A 20902-nucleotide genomic window follows, 5' to 3' on the forward strand; every position below is an offset into this window, starting at 1 on the left:
GGAGGCTTTGGTAGTTGTGGTGCATTAGTTCTTTGGACTAATCTTTCCCTTGTGTCTTTGGTTTTCTTCATTCTCTAGTTAAGGGTATATTTAACTGAAAGGGAAAGTTTTAATTGTGAGGTTTGAAAGAAGTGACTCCTTGCATGAGGTAAAAACTAGGAGACTTCCTAGAACTTCAAACAGACTTGTGCCTGGCCAGATCACAGCTGTCCTTCCAGAGCACTGTTATCTTTTTGGACTGAGAGTGCAGAACAATTGATCATTGACAGGAAACCATTTTCTTGATTCATTCACACAAACATGGTTTTAGTAATCATATACATGTTTTCAGTTGCTTTTTATGGGAAGACCCTATGTTTGGGAATATTTCATCTTCAGAATCCTTTGAACTGTACATTGTCAGATATTTCCTTGAGAGCAAATAGAAACTCTTATATGTCAAATATAAGACACATATACTTCAGTGCAAGAATGATTATCTAGAACATATTGTCCAGTTGTAGATGCAGTCTTGCAGTGTTTGCCCCTGCCTGCCCATTTTTCTTACTTTTACTGTTTCTACCTTCTGACCACTCACTTTGCTGTTTTTTAACCTCTTTCCATTCTTGTCTCATTCTTAGATTTGATGAATGAGATATTTTTACAGCTATTATCATGACACCTCTTAATTTGTGTTTTTCATACCCTTAAGCATCTTGGTAATACTTCTTCCTGCTCCTATTGTCCTTCTACCCATAGTGTTTCAAACACTGTGTTTAAACATTTGTTGAATTGAATTGCCACGTAACCACTCCCTTCTATCAACTCCATTGTTCTTGAGTAGTGGCCAATTGCTGCCTTGGTGTACTCTGACCTTTTGTACCTAAAACTATACACCCTTGTGCAGATTACTCAATGCATAAAGGTGTCTGGCCAAAGGACCAAGTAGGCTGAAATGTAGTACCTGTAGTCATTGGATGTAGGCTGTTCCCTGGGAGGAAACCTGACCTTGGTCAAGGTAGCTCTCTCCACTGAGGGCAGTTTCTGAGAGGGAGTCAGCTGAGAACAGCTAGCATTGACAGCATCTGAGAGAACAAGGGCTTAGTCATCAAGGGAGTACCTGGGTGGCATACCATAGCATATGCTAAAGTGAGTTCAAAAATGGTGGAATGACTTTTTCTCCACATAGAATTAACCAGGTTAGTATTGCTTGCTTTTGGTTAAAGAAAAAACGTGATAAAAGTGAAATAACTCCAGGGAAGTTTCCAACTTTTTTTCATTATTATTTTAGGGAGGGCACCTCAGAGTTTTCAGGAGCAGTGAATACCGGGAGTATAGACGAAGTTATGTAAGATTGTGAGACTGAAAGTGTGGATTGTGTATTGTATTTCATGATTGCTAGCTTGCAAGAATCTTTCCATGAGTTCATCGTCTTTTGGTTCCATGTTCAAGGAAATATCCATATCTGGACTTGTTTAAGGTTAACCGTATAAAATATGGTTAGACTTTGAGGACTTCACTCTTCTGCAGGGATCTCCAAAAACATTTGTTTGCATACTCCTATTGGTTTTGAGAAAGCCCCATAATTTATATTTATCAATTGTGTATACATTTCTCTCTTCTAGTATTCGTGCACATTATGAGACACAAAAGAATTTTGAAAAGATAGCACAAGTATTACCTTAAAATGTCTTGCTGATTTTTTCCTCTTACCAATAACTAATATCTTAAGACACAGTATCCATCTAGGGCCTCCCATTGTTTTCAGAAGTGTATGTACATTGTATATCAAAAAGTCAGTTCTTTTTGGCTGAATTCTTGTCAGATATATTGTCAATGTTTTTATCTCATAATGTGGTTGATGATGTGCTTGTAGTAAAACAGGAGAAGGGTCAGCTCTGTTATATTTGAAATGTTCACTAGAATTACCTTCAATTCATGTTTTCTAGAAATATTTTAAGCCATCCATCCATTCTGGATTAGTTTGAACTACAGAATATAACTTTTAAATCCACTTAATTGGGCTCATGTACCAGGCAATGAGTTCAAACTTCTAACTTCTCCGTGTTCTAGAATTCACCGCCTTCCTTTAAAATATTTCTTTCACCCACATATGGACCATGTGATGGTACCACTGGAATCTGCATATTAAACAGGGGCAAAGCTTTACTTCTTACTCAATTTAGATAATTTTTCTTCTCATACCCCCAGTGTTCAGTAGTTTACGAATATTTATTGAATGCCTGTTATGTGTCATCACAGTGTTAAGTTCTCAGTGTACAAAAATGAATAAGACCTGAATTTCAAAGCGTAAAGCAGAAGGCAGACACTTAAGGACATAGTATCAATATAGTACAGTAGATATAGAGGATATTAATGGAGGTTAAAAGGTAACTTGTGGGTTTTGGAAAGGCTTTCTGGGCGAAAAAAAATGTCTGAATTGAGTTTTGAAGACGAAATAATCATTAGCCCAGGGAAGAGAGGTGGGACAAGCATTTCTTGTAAACAAAATGTGACATCATGAAACAGCAAGTGGTATTCAATGGACTTTTCAGGTAGCCTGACAGGTCTGTGGTGTGAAGAAAGAGGAGTGAAGTAACCAGAAAGGAAGCCAGGGAAGTAGATAGGAGCCATGGCCATGTATGTCAAAGAGCCTAAATGCCATTCACCTGGCACTGGGAGGCCAATAAAAGTTTATGGTGGGGAACACTATTTATATTTTAGCTAAATCCATCTACAGTGTAGAAGGAGGATAGATATGAGAACATACTACATTATCTTAGGCTGGGTTCTCTTGAGATGCAAAAACATGTATATATATGCATTTCCAACTATCTTCCTTCCTCCTTTGTTTCCAACTTTAGCATTACAATTGCCAGTAATTATCATTGCATCCTCATTGCATGGTCAGTCAATTTCAGATTGCAGAATTTGGTAAAAATCTTCAATTTCTTCATCTTTGGCCTTAGTGGTTGATGCCTAAATCTGAATAATAGTTGTATTATTCCTTGTAGGCATGTGGATATTATCCTATCACTGACAGTGTTGTACTTCAGGATAAATTTTGAAATGTACTTTTTGAAGATGAATGCAACACCATTCCTCTTCAATTTGTCATTCCCGGCATAGTAGATGGCAAAGAAGAAGGACTGGTAGTTGGAAAATATGGCCTTGGTGATAGAAATGATGCTGGAGATCACATGATAGAATTTTATAAGACCAATGACTTATTTATTCATTGCAAACACTTTTTTTCAACAACATAAATGGTAACTATACACACAGACTTTGTCAGATGGAATAGACAGGAATCAAATCAACTGCATCTGTGGAAAAAGAATGGAAAAGTTCGATATCATCAGTTAGAACAAGGCCAGGGGCTGACTGCAGAACAGACCATTGATTGCTCATATGCAGGTTCAAGTTGAAACTGAAGAAAATTAGACCAAGTCCACGAGAGCCAAAGTACAACCTTGCCTATATCCCACCTGAATTTAGAGATCATCTCAAGAATAGGTTTGACACGTTGAACACTAATGATTGAAGACCTGACAAGTTGTGGAATGACATCAACAACATCATACACGAAGAAAGCAAGAGGTCATTAAAAAGACAGGACAGAGAGAAAAGACCAAAATGGTTGTCAGAAGAGACTCTGAAACTTTCTCTTGCATGTTGAGTAGCTAAATCAAATGGAAGAAGTGATGAAGTAAAAGGGCTAAACGGAAGATTTCAAAGGGCAGCTGGACAAGGTAAAGTATTACAATGACATGTGCAACGACCTGGAGATAGAAAACCAAAAGGGAAGAACACACTCAGTATTTCTTAACCTGAAAGACCTGAAGAAAAAAGTCAAGCCTCGAGTTGCAATATTGAAGGATCCTATGGTGATAATACTAAATGACGCAGGAAGCATCAAAAGAATATGGAAGGGATGCACATGGTCATAATACTGAAAACAATTGGCCTACGTTCAACCATTCAGGAGTGGCATGTGATCAGGAACCGATGGTACTGAAGGAAGAGGTCCAAGCTGCACTGAAGGCATTGGTGAAAAACAAGGCTCCAGGACTTGACTGATACCACTTGAGATGTTTCAACAAACTGATGCAGTGCTGGAAGTTCTTACTTATCTATGCCAAGAAATTTGGAAGACAGCTACCTAGCCAGCTGACTGGAAGAGATCCATATTTATGCCTATTCCCGAGAAAGTTGATCCAACCTAATGTGGAAATTATTGAATAATATCATTAATATCACCTGCAAGTAAAATTTTGCTGAATATCATTCAAAAGTGGCTGCAGCAGTACATTGACAGGGAACTTCCAGAAATTAAAGCTGGATTCAGAAGAGGATGTGGAATCAGGGATATTGTTGCTGATATGGATCCTGGCTGAAAGCAGAGAATATCAGAAAGCTGTTTACCTGAGTTTTGTTGACTATGGAAAGGCATTTGACTGTGTGAATCATAAAAAATTATGGATAATATTGTGAAGAATGGGAATTCCAGAACTCTTAATCATGCCCGTAAGGAACCTGTACATAGATCAAGAGGCAATCGTTCGAATAGAACAAGGGGATACTGTGTGGTTTAAAGTCAGGAAAGGTGTGCATTAAGGGTTGTGTTCTTTCACCATACCTATTCAGTCTGTATGCTGAGCAAATAATCCGAGACGCTGGACTGTATGAAGAAGAACATGGCCCCAGGATGGGAGAAAAACTCTAACAACCTGTTATTTGCAGATGGCACAACCTTGCTTGCTAAAAGTGAAGAGGACTCGAAGCACTTACTGATGAAGATCCAAGACTACAGATTTCAGTATAGATTATACCTCAATATAAAGAAAACAAAAATCCTCTCAACTGGAGCAACAAGCAACATCATGATAAATGGAGAAAAGACTGAAGGTGTCAATACTTCATTTTACTTGGATCCACAATCAAAACCCATGAAGCAGCAGTCAAGAAATCAAATGACACATTGCATTGGGCAAATCTGCTGTAAAAGACTTCTTTGTAGAGTGTTAAAAAGCGAAGATGTCACTTTAAGGACTAAGGTGCGCCTGACCCAAGCTATGGTTTTCATTTGCCTCGTATGCACGCAAAAGCTGGACAAGAGCGAATAAGGAAGCTGAATAAGGAAGACCACAGAAGAACTGATTCCTTTGAATTGTGGCGTTGGTGAAGAATACTGAATATACCATGGAAAGCCAAAAGAACTAAGAAATCTGTGTTGGAAGAAGTACAACCAGAATGCTTCTTAGAAGCAAGGATGACAGGACTATGTCTCATATACTTTGGATATGTTATCAGGAGGGATCAGTCCCTGGAGAAGGACACCACGCTTGGTAAAGTAGAGGGTCAGTGAAAAAGACAAAGACCTTCAGTGAGATGGATTGACACAGTGGCTACAACACTGAGCTCAAGCATAAGGATTGTGAGGGTGGTGCAGGACTGGGCAGTGTTTCATTCTTTTGTACGTAGAGCTGCTATGAGTTGGAACCAACTCGATGGCACCTAACAACAACAATTATGTATATATATATATATATATAGACACACACACACACACATATATATGGAGCCCAGGTGACTCAGTGGTTAAGAGTTCGACTGCCAACCAAAAGGTTGACAGTTTGATTCCACCAGCTGCTCCTTAGAAACCTTATGGGACAGTTCTACTCTGCCCTATAGGGTTGCTATGAGTCAGAATCGGCTCAATGGTAATGTTTTTTGTTATTATTATATACATACATATATATGTATATATATGTGTATATAGATGTCTTAGGCTGGGTTCTCTAAAGATGCAAAACCAGTAAAGTGTATAAATATATATAAAGATTTATATCAAGGAACTGGCTCATGCGATTTTAGAGGCTGGAACATCCCAAGTCCATGGATCAGGATAGAGGCTTCTCCTGATTCACGTAGCCACAGGGGCTGGTGAACCCAGGATCAGCACGCAAGACCACAAGGCTTCTCGTGATTTATGTAGCTGCAGGGGCTGGTGAACCCAAGATTGGCAGATCAGAGTGCAGGGCTCTTGTTCACAAGCTTTGAAGATGGACGAGTCCCAAGATCTGCAGATAAGCTGCTAACTCAAGTCCCGAGAACCAGAGATCAGATGAACAAGAGGCAGCTGCCGGATCCAGAGCAGGCCAACAGCCAGAACATCCACTTATATTCGGAACCAGGCCACACGACCAAGGATACTCCTTTTCAACTGATTGGCTACTCATAGCCGATCCCATCATGGGGGTGATCACATATAAACCCTGAGAATCATGACCCAGCCAAGATGATGCGCACAATATTAACCATCATAGTCCACCCCTTGTCAACTTGGCACCTGTACACTTTTCCCAAAACCATACATGATCTCTGAATAAAGACAGTTACAAAGTCATACCCGAGGCTAACATGATACAGCTAACACATGTACAACTAAAAATGCACTAACCCTGTTTACATCTTATATTTTAAAAGTTAACCCTTACCTGTTGCTGTCGAGTTGATTCCGACTCATAGTGACCCTATGGGACAGAGTAGAACTGCCCCCATACGATTTCCAAGGAGCGCCTGGTGGATTTGAACTGCCGACCTTTTGATTAGTAGCTGTAGCTCTTAACCACCATGCCACCAGGGGTTCCTTTTAAAAGTGAAGAAAATGAAAATATTTGATGCACACCTACAAAGCAGAAATACTCATAACAATTACAGTCCTCGTTTCTGCAAATGGTTATGTGGCTGTAACTGGTATTTAGAACTACCTTCCACCACCCATTTTGTGTTCCCTTTGCCCTCAGCAAGCGCATCAGTTAGTTGTGGTTCTTTACCTGGTGGGGTGACCCAAACCTTCATTCCTGAAGGGTCTGGGCCATTAGTAGTCATGTTGGAATTGGGTTGCTGTAGTTTTCCATTGACTTTAATCACAGGGCATGGTAATACTAAGAGAGGCCCTAAGAGATCTCCTGCATTCCAGACATACTCTTTTTTTTTTTTTTACCTCCATTATGTAATATCAATCTGATTTCCTCTTGGTAATCAGGATTAATCACACCAGCCAGTATGGTAACTCCCTTCTTTGCCTGTTGATCCAGAGGCATAAGAAGCCCAATGTGGCCAGGTGGCGTTTTTAGCTTCCAGTTCAATAGAATCATTGATGTGTCTCCAGGTGGGAACATTGCCCCCTCTGGGAATAAGACCTCTAGACCTGCAGATCATAAGGTCACAGGGACAGGAAGCAAAACCTTGTGAGTGGGTCACTAGGGATAATAGTGAGTGGTGCCACTCTTTTTTCCACCCCTTGATTCCTGGACCCATGAATCCTGGCTATGGGAGAAACAGTACCATATTTTGGATGCTGGTTTAGCGCGTATTCAACCTCCTGGAGAACATTGCCCCAACCCTGCAAGGTATTGCCACCTACCTGGTGCTGTAATTGTGTCTTTAGGAGGCCATTCCATCGTTTTTTCAAGCCAGCTGCTTAGGGATGTTGGGGAACATGGTAAGACCAGTGAATTCCATGAGCGTGGGCCCACTTCTGCACTTCATTTGCTGAGAAGTGAGTTGCTTGATCAGAGGCAATGCTATGTGAGATACCATGACGGTGGATAAGGCATTCTGTAAGTCCACGGATGGTAGTTTTGGCAGAAGCATTGTGTGTAGGGAAGGCAAATCCATATCCAGAGTGTCTATTCCATTAAGGACAAAATGCCACCAGGTTTCTAGCTGATCGCCTCAGGGGAATGGTGCCATATCGAGGACTCAGTGTTGGTCTCTGCTGCTGGCAGATTGGGTACTCAGCATTGGCTGTAGCCAAGTCAGCCTTGGTAAGTAGAAGTCCATGTTGCTGGGTCCATGCATAACCTCCATCCCTGCTGCCATAGCCTCTTTGTTCACGATCCTGTTGAGCAATAATGGAGTAGCTAGGGAAAGAGGATGAATGGTTTCCATAGAACATGTCATCCTATCCACTTTATTGTTAAAATAATCCTCTGCTGAAGTAACCCTTAGGTGAGCATTCACATGAGACACAAATATCTTTGCTTTTTTGGGCCCATTTAGAGAGCTCTATCCACATACCTCTTCCCCATAAATCCTTGTCTCCAATTTTCCAATCATGTTTCCTTATGTGTGTGGCCTGCATCTGAATATAAGTGGACGTTTGGGCTTTTGCCTGCTCTGGATTCTGCAGCTTCCTCCTGTTCGTCTGACCTCCGGTTCCTGGGACTTGAGCTAGCAGCTTATCTGCTGATCTTGGGATTCATTGATCTTCACAGCCTGTGAGTAACAGCCCTGCTCTCCAATATGCCGATCTTGGTTTCACCAGCCTCTGCAGCTATGTGAATCAGGAGAAGCCTTGCGGTCTTGGCTGCTGATCTTGGGATTTGCCAGTCTTCACAGCCTGTGAACAAGAGCCCTCCTCTCTGACCTGCCGAGCTTGGGTTCACCACCCCCTGTGGCTATGTGAAGCAGAAGAAGTCTCTATCCTGACCCACAGACTTGGGATATTCCAGCCTCTAAAATTGCCTGAGCTTTTTCCTTGGTATGAATCTGTCCCTGTATATATATTTATATGCTTTACTGGTTTTGCTTCTCTATAGAGGCCAGCCTAAGACAACCGTTTAAATTAAATTTCGGTTCTCTGCTGCTTCTTAATATTTCAAATGTTTCTTGCAGCATGCTTTTTTTTTTCTTAATCTTTTGAAAAGAATTGTGACATTGTCAAACAGTTTCACCAGTACAATTTATATAGAACAGAGATTGGCAAAAGTCCAAAGCGTGGTTCAACAGCTGTTGCTCCTCCACTGGGGGCTAATGGTAGAGGCAGTTGTGTCCTTTGTAACCTATATGACTCAGTGAGGGTGGGAACTGGGGGACTCTCCCAGGGGTTAATGACAGAGGCAACATGGTGATCCAGCTTTCACTAGAAATTTGGCCTCAAATGGATTTTTTTTTTTTAAAGGGAAAGGACTCACTTGTTTTGTAAAGCATATAGATTTGTATTGTGCATACAAAAGAGCTGTACACCTAAAAGCTTACTGGAGGAAAAGGGTTGACAAACTAAACCATACTCATCTCATATTTTAATTTAAAAGATTCATTACTTTTTAAAATTTAATTACAATATTGAACTCTGCCTGTTCCTACCAAACTATCTGAGGTAGAATGGAACAAAAGGCATGTCAACAAGGTTAACAAAATAAGTATTGAAAATACGTCCTGACCAAAGGAAAGGAATGTATTAGAGAAAGAAATATGAGCCTATGTTTTACTTGAATGTGTTCTATGATGCTAAAAAGCATTAATAAACTTCATGTCTTGCCTAATTTGGAGGAAAAAACCTACCACATTCAGGTGAATTAGACTTGGGATATGTTTCTAGGGTTAGAGGTAGGAGAGAGGAGGAATCTACTGTGTGCTCACTCCTGTATGGCAAATGTCAGGCATCGGGTGTATGTTTGGTTTGACTTTGTACCTGGAAGAGATTCCATTTGTCAAAAAAAGTAGAGGAACAAGTCTTTGTGGAGGTCTCCTTGGCGCCATTCAAATGATCCTTTGCATAAGTGCCTACGTGGCCTCTCCATCACCGGGGGCCATAACCATGACACAAGCTCCAGTTCCAGGGTCCATGTCAAAGAAGGTTAACAAAGCTGACTAACTACCTATTTTTAAAAATATTTACACATACAGACTGGATGATTGTCCTAGAGCTCCTGATAGTGCATATTAGCCCAAGAGTGTCCATGGGGTAATTCCTGAGGAGGCAGCAGCAGTTGACCTAGACCCAGGCATTCTGCACTCATGCAGGTAGGTTTCTCAGCACCTGAAAGAAGCAACAGTCATCAGACATTGAAGATAAGGTCATCAGACCTTACCACCTTTAAGTATTTTGAAATTTTATTAAATGAGGGAATCTAGGACAATTCTAACCCATGTGTAACTTCATGTTTTTGTGGGACCATTATCATGGAGTGTTTCCTGGTACTTTGAAATAAAGTTAAAACCAAGACCAAACCCACTGCCGTCGAGTCAATCCCGACTCATAGCGACCCTATAGGACAGAATAGAACTGCCCCATAGAGTTTCCAAGGAGGCCTGGCGGATTTGAACTGCCAGCCTCTTGGTTAGCAGCCATAGTACTTAACCACTATGCCACCAGGGTTGATTTTTATTTTTTGTTACTGAAATTTTCTACTTAATTTCTAATACAAAAGAGAAAGGAAACCTTTCAAGAAAAAAAAAAAAAGACCTTGAATTTTAAGAAGGCATATTTCAGTTTTGCTTATCATTTATATTTTTATATATATTTAATATAATATTTATACTACAAATTACCCTATAAATACTTTTTTTCTTGAACTAGGAAACTGAAATGATCACTGTGTGTATTGGGGGAGTGCTATGACTGAATGTAAATGCTGTACTCTTCTTTGATCATGTTCAATGAACCTTTAAATGTGTCAAGATAATTGACCCTTACTATCAAAATATTCTTTCTTATACATATGCACATGAGAGAATAAAATGCATTTCCTCACACACTGATAAATCTGACTCATACTCTGTCTTGATGACACAGAGGTGAAGTAACAATGATGCTAAGAGGTCTTCGTGACTAATGTTCCTGGTCCCAGATCTGAAGGGGTGCTTCTTTAGAATAGGTGATGTCTCCAGGATAGCCACTGGACTTAGTTCTCATATGAGCTTCATGTAGCAGGAAGAGCACAGGCTTTGAAGTCACTGACTGGGGCTGGAATCCTGGTTCCATCACTTTCTACTTGGCTCTGACTGGAGCCAGCTACCTGACCCTCTTTTTTTTTTTTAATTGTACTTTAGATGAAGGTTTACAGGGCAAACAAGTTTCTCATTAAACAATTAATACACGTATTGTTTTGTGACATTGGTTGCCAATGCTATGATATGTCAACACTCTCCCCTTCTTGACCTTGGGTTCCCCATTACCAGCTTTCCTGTCTCCTCCTGCCTTCTCGTTCTTGAGCCTGGGCTGGTGTGCCCAGTTAATCTCGTTTTGTTTTATGGGCCCGTCTAATCTTTGGCTGAAGGGTGAACCTCAGAAGTGACTTCATTACCGAGCTATACGGGTGTCCAGGGGCCATACAGTTTTTTCCAGTCTCTGTCAGACCAGTAAGTCTGGTCTTTTGTGAGTTAGAGTTTTGCTCTACATTTTTCTCTAGCTCTGTTTGGGACCCTATACTGTAATCCCTGTCAGGGCAGTCAGTGGTGGTAGCCAGGCACCATGTAGCTGTGCTGTACTTGGTCTGGTGGATACTGTGGTGGTTGTGGTCCATTAGTCCTTTGGACTAATCTTTCCCTTGTGTCTTTGGTTTTCTTCTTTCTCCCTTGCTCCAGACAGGGAGAAATCAGTGGAAATCTTAGATGGCCTCTCCCAAGCTTTAAAGACCCCAGACCCTACTCACCAAAGTAGAATGTAGAACATTTTCTTTATAAACTATGTTGTGTCGCTTGAGCTAGGTGCTCCCCAAGACCATGGTCCCCAGAGCCCTCAGCCCAGTAATTTGGTCCCTCAGGGAGTTTGGATGTGCCCATTGAGCTTCCATGACCTTGCCTTGGACAAGTTGTGCTGGCTTCCCCAGTATTGTGTACTGTTTCCCCTTCACCGAATTTACCTCATATCTATTGTCTGTTTAGTGTTTTTCCCTTCCACCTCTCCCCTCCCTCATAACCATCAAAAATTGTTTCTTTTTGTGTGTAAGCCTTTTCATGAGTTTTTATAGTAAAGGCACGTTATGTGCTTTACTTTCTGCTCTCTCTCTTTTTGACGATCACTGAGCTTCACTGCACAGGCACCTTAGGTCCAAAGGATGCACTCTGCTCCCAGCACTGCTTTCTTGGTGGTATGAGGTCCCCCTATCTCTGTGCTCGATTCTCCCTTTTATATCTCAAAAGCGATTGGCTTAAATATTGTAGATTGAGTCTACAATATTATAAACTGTTATAAACTAAGTCTATAAACTATTATATATATGTATATATATATATATATAAAAAATAGTTTCACCTGTTTTTTTTTTTGGTCTTTGTTGTAAGAGGGATCACCGGAAGCGTCTGACTACTCTGCCATCTTGGCCTCTAGCATGGAATTCTAGGATCCTTGAGGATAAAATATCCTACTGTGTGGGCAGTGACAGAGCCATTTTTCTTTAACCAGGAATGGTTGTTTTATTCAGTTAGAGGATGGCAAAGGTGAAGATTTTGTCCAAAAATATTTATTTAGTACCTACTCTGTGCTAGGCAGAGTTCTGGGAGCTGGAGATACAGAGGTAAACAAAATAGACAAGGTCTTTGTACACATTTCAGTGGGCCAGGAATAGGGGGTAGGATGACAGAATATATAAGTAAACAATTCCATGGACAAAAGAGTTTATTTACAGTGATAAAATCCTATGAAGAAGACAAAACAATAATATGAGTAATATTGTATATAGTAGGGGTGGAGTGGGGTTCGGAGAGGTGTATTTGGATTTGTAGTAAGATAAGCCCTCTCTGAGGTGGTGACATTTGGATTGCCTGTTCGTTTACTTTTATTCATCACCCCCCTCCAACCTCTAACCTGCTAAATCGTGATTGTCACCATGATTTGGAAAGGGGGTCTCTTAATACAAGTGGTAGAAATGTGCCCATGGTGGCTGACTTAACCAAATCTGTTTAGGGGTGGGGCCACAGAACAAAATCTGTCCCTGTGTAGGAGTGGGTTCACAGGAGAGTTATTTTATTTATTAATTTTTTAAATTGCAGACCTGAGTATCTTGAGAAGCCTCCTGAATTTATGCCAGAAGTAGACAGTTTAAAAGACAACCTAATCTCAAATCAGAATGAATTAGACAGCAGCTTTACGAACAGATGCTTAAAGCAAAGGATTCAGAGGTGTGTACATATCTGTGTGTGTGAGAGAGAGATAGTGAGATTGTATGTATGTGAGAGAGAATGTGTGTGTGAGAGAGAGATAGTGAGATTGTATGCATGTGAGAGAGAAGGTGTGTGTGTGTAAGAGAGAGAGAGGGAGTGTGTGTAAGGGATGCTAAGGGAGGGATGAGTTAAGAGAAGAGTCCAACTGGACATTTCTACTTGAAGCATAAGAAATTTTGCATGTTATGTGCTTTACTTTCTGGTCTCTCTCTTTTTGACAATCACCGACTTTAAGTGCTAGTAAAGTGACACTGATTTTAATGCTTTCAAAAATAAATTATTATCAGAATGGTATGTAAACCTGTAGGATGGTAAATCCTTGTAGATGACATTAATATTGTAGAACAAGATAATGAGTGAGATAATTGCATTTTTACATTTCTCAAAGGAAAGCCTAAGAATGGATTTTTTTTTTTTTTAAATTCTAGAAGCTATTAGGATAATACAGAAAAATGAGGCGTAGAAAACAATAGTAAAAGACGGGAATCAAATGTAGTAACAGTTGAATATCTAAGAGGAAAATATGATAATAGCCTGAAATATGTTATATTTGTGTGGATCCAAAAAATACCCAAGCCCATTGCTGGTGGAGTCATTTTGACTCATGGCCATACTATAGGACAGAGTAGAACTGCCCCATAGGGTTTCCAAGGCTGCAAATCTTTAAGGAAGCAGACTGCCACATTTTTTTTCCTACAGAGTGGCTTGTGTGTTCAAACCGTTGACCTTACAGTTAGCAGCTGAGAGCATATTTCCTATATAAGATAGGTGGAAATTCTCTGGACTAATGAGCAGAAAGACATTTTGGTTGTTTTAAATCTAGGCACCCTTTTATTTCCTTCTTCTACTCTGTGGGTTAAAAAGGCAGACATTGCATCAACATATGTGTCTTAGTTATCTAGTGCTGCTATAACAGAAATACCACAAGTGGATGGCTTTAACAAAGAGAAATTTGTTCTCTCACAGTCTAGGAGGCTAGAAGTCCAAATTCAGAGGGCTAGCTCTGGGGGAAGGCTTTCTGTCTCTGTTGGTTCTGGAGGAAGGTCCTTGTCATCAATCTTCCCTTGGTCTAGGAGCTTCACTGCACAGGCACCTCAGGTCCAAAGGATGCACTCTGCTCCCAGCACTGTTTTCTTGGTGGTATAAGGTCCCCCTGTCTCTCTGCTCGATTATCCCTTTTATATCTCAAAAGCGATTGGCTTAAATATTGTAGATTGAGTCTACATAACTGCCACTAATCCCATCTCGTTAACATCAGATGACAATATGGTGAACAATCACACAATACTGGGAATAGTGACCTAGCCAAGTTGACAGATATTTTGGGGGCACACAATTCAATCCATGACAATAGCGTTGAAAATGAAAATTTGAGTTTTCTTCATTTTTTATATACCAGTCCCCTCCTCTCCAAGTGCACCTGCTGTTATGGAAAGAATTTTTTATTGTAGTTCCCAAAATATCGCTAGGGGGTGGTGTTGGCTTTAAAACCAGAGGTCGATAATCTACAATATTTATATGCACTGCATTTATATTTAAAGAAAAGGGAAAGTCAAGCCTTCTCAGTCTTGCCTAGGAGTTGGTAAATGTTAAATCTGAAACCTCCCAAGGGCCTCATCCAGTTCTGGCTGGTGCAGCCAGAGAGGAGCAAGATAAAATAGTGAAAAGATTACTGGAGGAGTTGGGTGGCAGATTCTAATTTCAGCTCCGGCACAAGCAATTATGTCTCCCTGGACCTTCATCTGGAGCCCTGGTGGCACAGTGGTTAACAGCTCGGCTTCTAACCAAAAAGTAGACAGTTGGAATCCACTAGCTGCTCCTTTGAAACCCATCGGGGCAGTTCTACCCTGTCCTACTGGGTCGCTATGAATCGGAATCCACTGGACAGCAACGGGTCCAGACCGTTATCTGATCTGTAAAATAAAAGGGCTGCCCTAGATGATCCCTAGATTCCCTTGTACATCTAAAATTCTAGTAAATTCTGAGTCTGAAAAAATTCTCATACTCTCGGTCAGAATGAAAGAACAAGTAAAATCTCAAATTATTAATAATTAAAATTTAATGTTAGTAAACGAAATTTAATATAGACTCTAGTATCAAAATGCCTTTAAATGAAAGCACTAAGATTTCTTTCCTCATTTCTCAAGGCAGCTCTGGTAAATCAGGAGCTCAATCCTGAGAGGCAGCTCTGAAGGGATCTAGCCTCCTGGGACTGCTTCTGGAGGTCTCAAAGCCGTCATTTGCAACTGAACATTCTAAGGTTCATTTCAGTGACTTAATGCGTAATCCAAAGGTATCTCTCCTCTTGGTTGCTAGCTTGTTTGGAATGGGCAAAGTATGTTTATATATGGTTATCTACAGAAAGGAGATTGGACCACTGTCAAATAGGGATGTTTTAAGACAGGGACTAAGTCCCCCCACTGTCACCCCCCTTTCCTTGTACTTAGTAAACTTCCATCATCTGTGCTTTGTTAGGAGTTGCTCTCCAGAGGGATTTAGTTGGTTCAGTTCCCTATTTCCCTCACCTCTTTTATCTGACTCTTTTTCCTTGTCAAATTTATTTACATTGTAAACTGAGAATCCTTTCACGGAGCCTGAAGCAAATTATTCAACTCCAGGGTCCCAGTAAACCCTAGTTTATCTCTGCATGGGCTTGACTTCTAAGAGTTGGCGTTAGAACCTTCAGTTAGCTTCTGTCAAGGCGAAGCTACCCTCACTCACCCCAAACGCTCTGACATTAATGTTGAGCGCCCTATTCATCGAAATTGCTTTGATTTGCAGACAAAGATCTCTCTCCCTCCAGATCTGGTGCATCTTCTGGCTTGTTTCGATTATCTAGACTTCGTAAAATATACACATGGTGCCTGCGGGTGCGCACATCCTCGCACGCGCGTGCACACACACCCTCGCCAGAGTACACGAGCCCTGCTGGGCTGGCTCCTAGTTCAGAACACATTCCATTCTTCGCGCTCGGGCACACCCCTCCGCAGTGGGGATTGGTCGAGCCGACCACCACCCCCTCCCTCGGCGAGGCTCAGCTCCTAAGAGGCCCAGACGCCTGCCAATCCCCACGGGCTGTCAAAACAAGCCTCTCTCCCTGTCACAACAGAGCCGAGCCGAGGCCGCCGCCGCACTTCCTGGGGCTACCACGCCGCTGTCCGCGGGCAGGTGGCGGGCACGCCGGGCCGCGGTCGCCGGGCTCCGGCCACCCTGTGGCCGCGCGCGTCCTGGCCCCGAAGGCGGCGCGGCCAGGCGCCCGGTCCCTTTTGTTTGGCGCAGAGCAGCCGTTTGCATCACATTTCGGACACCTCCCTCTCCTTTTCGCCTCTTCTTCTCGCTCCTGCTCACATCCCCTCCCACCCCTTCGCCGTCTCCCCCCCCGGGACTGTCGGCCTCTTGGACCAAAGCCCGCGGACGTCTCCACCCGAGCGATGCCTCCTCTCCAGAAAGTTGCCGCCGCCGCCGCCTCCTCCGGGCGCTGAAACAAAGTCTGGCCGGGCCGCCTCTGGGTGCATGAGCGCGTCCGTGCCTGGTGGCTGGACTCCGCTGCCGGGCGTGCCATCTCCCCTCATGGAGCCCGACACGCGCCACGCCTTGGCGGAGGGCGCAGCTGGCAGGGAGGTTCCGGCTCCGCCCGACGCGGCGGGGGGCGAAGAAGACCCCCGGGTGGGCCCTGACACCGCCTCTGGGGAAGGCTTGGCGGTGGGCGCTGCGGGCCGGACGAGAGACCATCGTAGCGGGGCCGAGTTGCCGGGCGCCGCTGGGGCCCCAGCCGACGGCGAGGCCAGCCTCCTGGAGACAGTGCGGGCTACCCCCCGGCGCAGCAGCATCATTAAGGTAAGCTAGGCCATGCCATCCTCGGAGCGTGGTGAAGCTGGGGCGGGTGTCGGGAGCCGGGCAGGATGCACGGTCCCTGGAGGCACCGCAGGCTCAGTATTGTTTTCTCCCTCTCACCCTTTTTTATTACCAAACCTTCCTTCCTCGTCCGGAGGTTCCCAGACTCAGCTCTTGGCGGTGAGAAACAGAAGTGACTTTTTTTTTTCCTAACAGTGGAGGAAAAGTTCCGCTCTGAGCCTTTGAGTGTTGATGGATGCCTTTCTTCATTTTCCCTGAAAGCTTCACTAAACCGTTGATGCAGGGAGGAAGAGAGCACTGAGGATAAATGTAGACACCACTGGAAGGTTGTGCACTGCTCTCTAGCGAAGGGTCAGCTTTTCCTGCACAGATTTGGAAATGCACAGCTTACCCTAAAGTGGAAAAAAAGGACATTCTCCCCAGACTCAAGTGGTCCCGAAATCCCAAGAAACACAAACTTTCCCCATAAGTAGGCAGAGTTTTCAGTGAACCCTTGCAGCAAAGTGAAGAGTGACGGAGCGCATGGTTTCTGTGCTGCAGAAAGCGCAACCAGAAAGCAATCAATCCCTGAAGCCCCATCCTCTGACACTGTGGCTTCGTCCACAGCCAAGGAAAAAGCTTCCCGACCCCCTAACCACCGGATAGGATTTCTGTCCATCCATTTGGCAATGAATTTGTAGTCCCAACCTCCTTATATCTTTGTTTTCCTTCCATTTGAGGCTTGTTTCTTCTGTTTGAGATATCATCTTTTGGGTTCATGACTTGGGGAGTTAGATCGCCTGTAAGAGCCCTCTTAACTGGCTCTGGAAAGGGCCTCTTAGCATAAATGCGTTTGAGTAATAGTGTGCATGTGCGATTAAAAATCGATTTTGGCAGAGAAGTTTGACTCTCAGAGTCAGCATGAAATTACTTATAAAAAAGCAATGATGATAATGAAAGACTGACTTGGAAATACTGTTCAGCTTACTTGGTGTGTGGATACATTCAAAACCCCTATTCAGATTTAAGCTGTGTAACTACAAGGTATTGTTCCCAACCTCTAAATTAGTGCTTCCAGCACCATTGTAGGTAGATTGCGCCCACAACACATCCAGCTAGTTCCAAGTATGATCTAGGCTTCTCCCCAACACTGACACATGGAAGTTGAAAACCAACAAGGATTTCTATATTAAAAGATGTGTGGATGATAGTTACCAATGACTTGTAGTAGTTTCTGTTTTTTGTGGCTTTTAGATTATTTGAAAAGGAGTGTTCTATACTGGGTGTGAATTTGGATAAAAGGGAAGCAATTTTTTTTTAACCCACATGTCAGAAAAGCATATTGTTTTGAAACTTAAAAACATCACAATTAGAAAGGAAACATGTATATTTTGGATTCTAAGATGTTGGTACTAAATTCATTCATTCCCGTCCAGTGGGGAAATAGGCAGGCGGTGGGCTCTGTTCCACTCCCTCCCAGAGATCAGGGACCTTTCTGTTGACATCCGGAATCTGCTGTCCCATGGTTTGTTCACTTTAGAATAGTAAAAATGAGAGTTTCTGAAAAAGGTCTAGATCATATAAGAAATACATAGCACACATTCTGTTGGGAGAGAAAATGCATTCTACACAATTTTGACAATAATTATTTTTATTTGGCATTGAAACAGACAAGGACGCTTTTAGGACATTTATATTAATCAAAATAATTAAATATTGTTTCAAATATCCATTAAAAAAAAATAACCCATTGCCGTCGACTTGATTCGGACTCATAGTGACCCACGGAGTTTCCAAGGAGCGCTTGGTGGATTTGAACTGCCGACCTTTTGGTTAGCAGCTGGAGCTCTTAACCATTATGCCACCAGGGTTTCCATACATCCATAAAACCCAAACCATAGTATAGTAATAATTGCTATTCATGGCCATAACTCGAAGCTACTAACCCATTGCCATCGACTCAAATCTGACTCATAGCGACCTGTTAGGACAGAGTAGAACTGCCCCATAGGGTTTCCAAGAAGTGCCTGGTGGATTCAAACTTTTGATTAGCAGCCAAATGCTTAACCACTGTGTCACCAGGGCCTGAGCTACTAAGCTTGTGAATTGTCAAATATTAAATTATTTCACCTTAATTTACAGTATTGTTCTGTCCTGACTATCTGAATGCTAATTCTCTGTTAACTTGAATATTCCATAAGTCAGAATAGTGCATTCCTCTATCATGCCAGAAAACAGACTGTCTTGTGTATTAAATAAAAGGAATGTTTTCAGTAAATCTGCCCTTCCTAATTTGTGAAAACATGTGTTTAGTTGAGAAAACAATTTTCTTCGGAGCCGATGAAAACAATGACAGTATTTATACATCTTCTGAAAGTCTGTCTAATGTTACTGTGTCTATTCCCTTCTATGCCTAGTCTTGGGTTTTTAAAAATTTAATGTGCAGGTTAAACTAGGTTCTCTTTAATCCTTCTACTTTTCCCCATGCCTTTCTTTGTGATTATTGATTGATGGCACTGGCATTGGTAAATTTTGCATTTTTTTGTGAGTGCATTATTATATACCACAATAATGCAATAGTGTCCATCTTAATTGCTTCTTGATGACTTGTGGTTGAAAAGGACAAGTAAGTTACATGCAAGATCACTAATATCTAATAACTGTGTACTATCCTGCTTTTGAATATATTTCTAATTAAGAAATTAGACCAATTCTCTATCTGGTACTTGATATCAAGTTTATAACATTTAATATATTTAACATTTAAAAATATAGTGCTATTTTGTAATGTTTTTGAACTAGAAATCACTGTGGCTTATTTTTTATACTAGCTTTTGGGAACTGAGAAACGTACATGTTTTAAAAGGAGCAAGTGCTTTTTCTTCCATTATATAAACAGGATGAAGGGTTCCACTTTTTCTCATTGCCTTTTGATTCTACTTCACTATTGATTATCTAGGCAAAGAGTAGAAATTATCACTTGAATCTCACAGAAGTGAGTATGTGGGATGAAGATAGATGACAACAAGGTGCTGAAATCTTCACTGAAGCAGTTAAAGTAATGACTTCAGTGTTGTTCATGTACTGTTACTTTGTATCATGGCCCATCTTAGCCATGTTCACTGGGAAGGTGGTGGAGTGGGTTTCTGAGCTTCAGCCTCAAAGATGTGCTTTGGGTACCTGTTGACCCACATCAAAATTATGACTGTCCTCAAAGGGGGTAAAAATAAAAACCAAAGGGACAGGCAAACAAACCCCCCAAAATTCGTTGCCATCGGGTCCGACTCATAGAGACCCTATAGGGCAGAGTAGAGCTGTCCCATAGGTTTTCTAAGGAGCGGCTGGTGGATTCCAACCACCAACTTTTTGGTTAGCAGCCATAATTCTTAACCACTGCATCACCAGGGATCCCTCAAAGGGGTACCCATTTTTTTAAAAAAAAGTGTTGCCTTCGAGTCAATTCCAACTCATAGCAACCCTATAGAACTGAGTAGAACTGCTTCATAGGGTTTCCAAGGAGCAGCTGGTGGATTTGAACTGCTGACCTTTTGGTTAGCAGCCAGTGCCAGAGCTCCCCCTCAAAGGGCTAAAAGGCAAGGAATTCACATTTATTAAATGCCTCCTACTGTGAGTCAGAAGGTGCTCTGGTAGCGCAGTGGTGTCATTTGGAACCTACCAGCTGCTCAGAGAAAGATGTGACAGTCTGCTTCTGTAAAGATTACAGCCTTGGAAATCCTATGGAGCAGTTCTACTCTGTCCTATAGGGTTGTTATGAGTGGAAATTGACTCGAAGGCAACAGATTTGGTTTTGGTTTTCATCTGTAAGTCAAGTACTAAGCTAAGAGGTTTCATATATGATATCACTTAATCCTCTAAGCAAACCCTCTGTCATGGATTGAATTGTGTCCCTCCAAAATACGTGTCAACTTGCTTAGGCCATGATTCCCAGTATTGTATGGTTGTCCTCCATTTTGTGATCGTAATTTTATGTTAAACAGGATCAGAGTGGGATTGTAACACCCTTACCAAGGTCACATCCCTGATCCAATGTAAAGGGAGTTTCCCTGGAGTGTGGCCTGTGCCACCTTTTATCTTACAAGAGATAAAAGGAAAGGGAAGCAAGCAGAGAGTG

At 42.0% G+C, this 20902-nt stretch overlaps 1 protein-coding gene across 5 annotated transcripts in view; it reads left to right on the plus strand.

The window, feature by feature from the left end:
- Nucleotides 1-20902, plus strand: part of PLCL1 (phospholipase C like 1 (inactive)) — a 499112-nt gene that overhangs the window by 97029 nt on the left and 381181 nt on the right. For 3 of the 5 annotated variants that reach the window (XM_049888887.1, XM_049888886.1, XM_049888885.1), the window contains exon 1: nt 13376-16773. The exons of the other annotated variants lie outside the window; for them this stretch is intronic. In XM_049888887.1, coding sequence (XP_049744844.1) covers nt 16450-16773 — 324 coding nt within the window. In that variant the 5' untranslated portion in view covers nt 13376-16449. Of the gene's footprint in view, nt 1-13375; nt 16774-20902 lie in introns of those variants that run through there. 5 annotated transcript variants of the gene reach the window in all.

This window comes from Elephas maximus, chromosome 6 (genome assembly GCF_024166365.1).
Source record: "Elephas maximus indicus isolate mEleMax1 chromosome 6, mEleMax1 primary haplotype, whole genome shotgun sequence".
Classification (NCBI taxonomy): Eukaryota; Metazoa; Chordata; class Mammalia; order Proboscidea; family Elephantidae; genus Elephas; species Elephas maximus.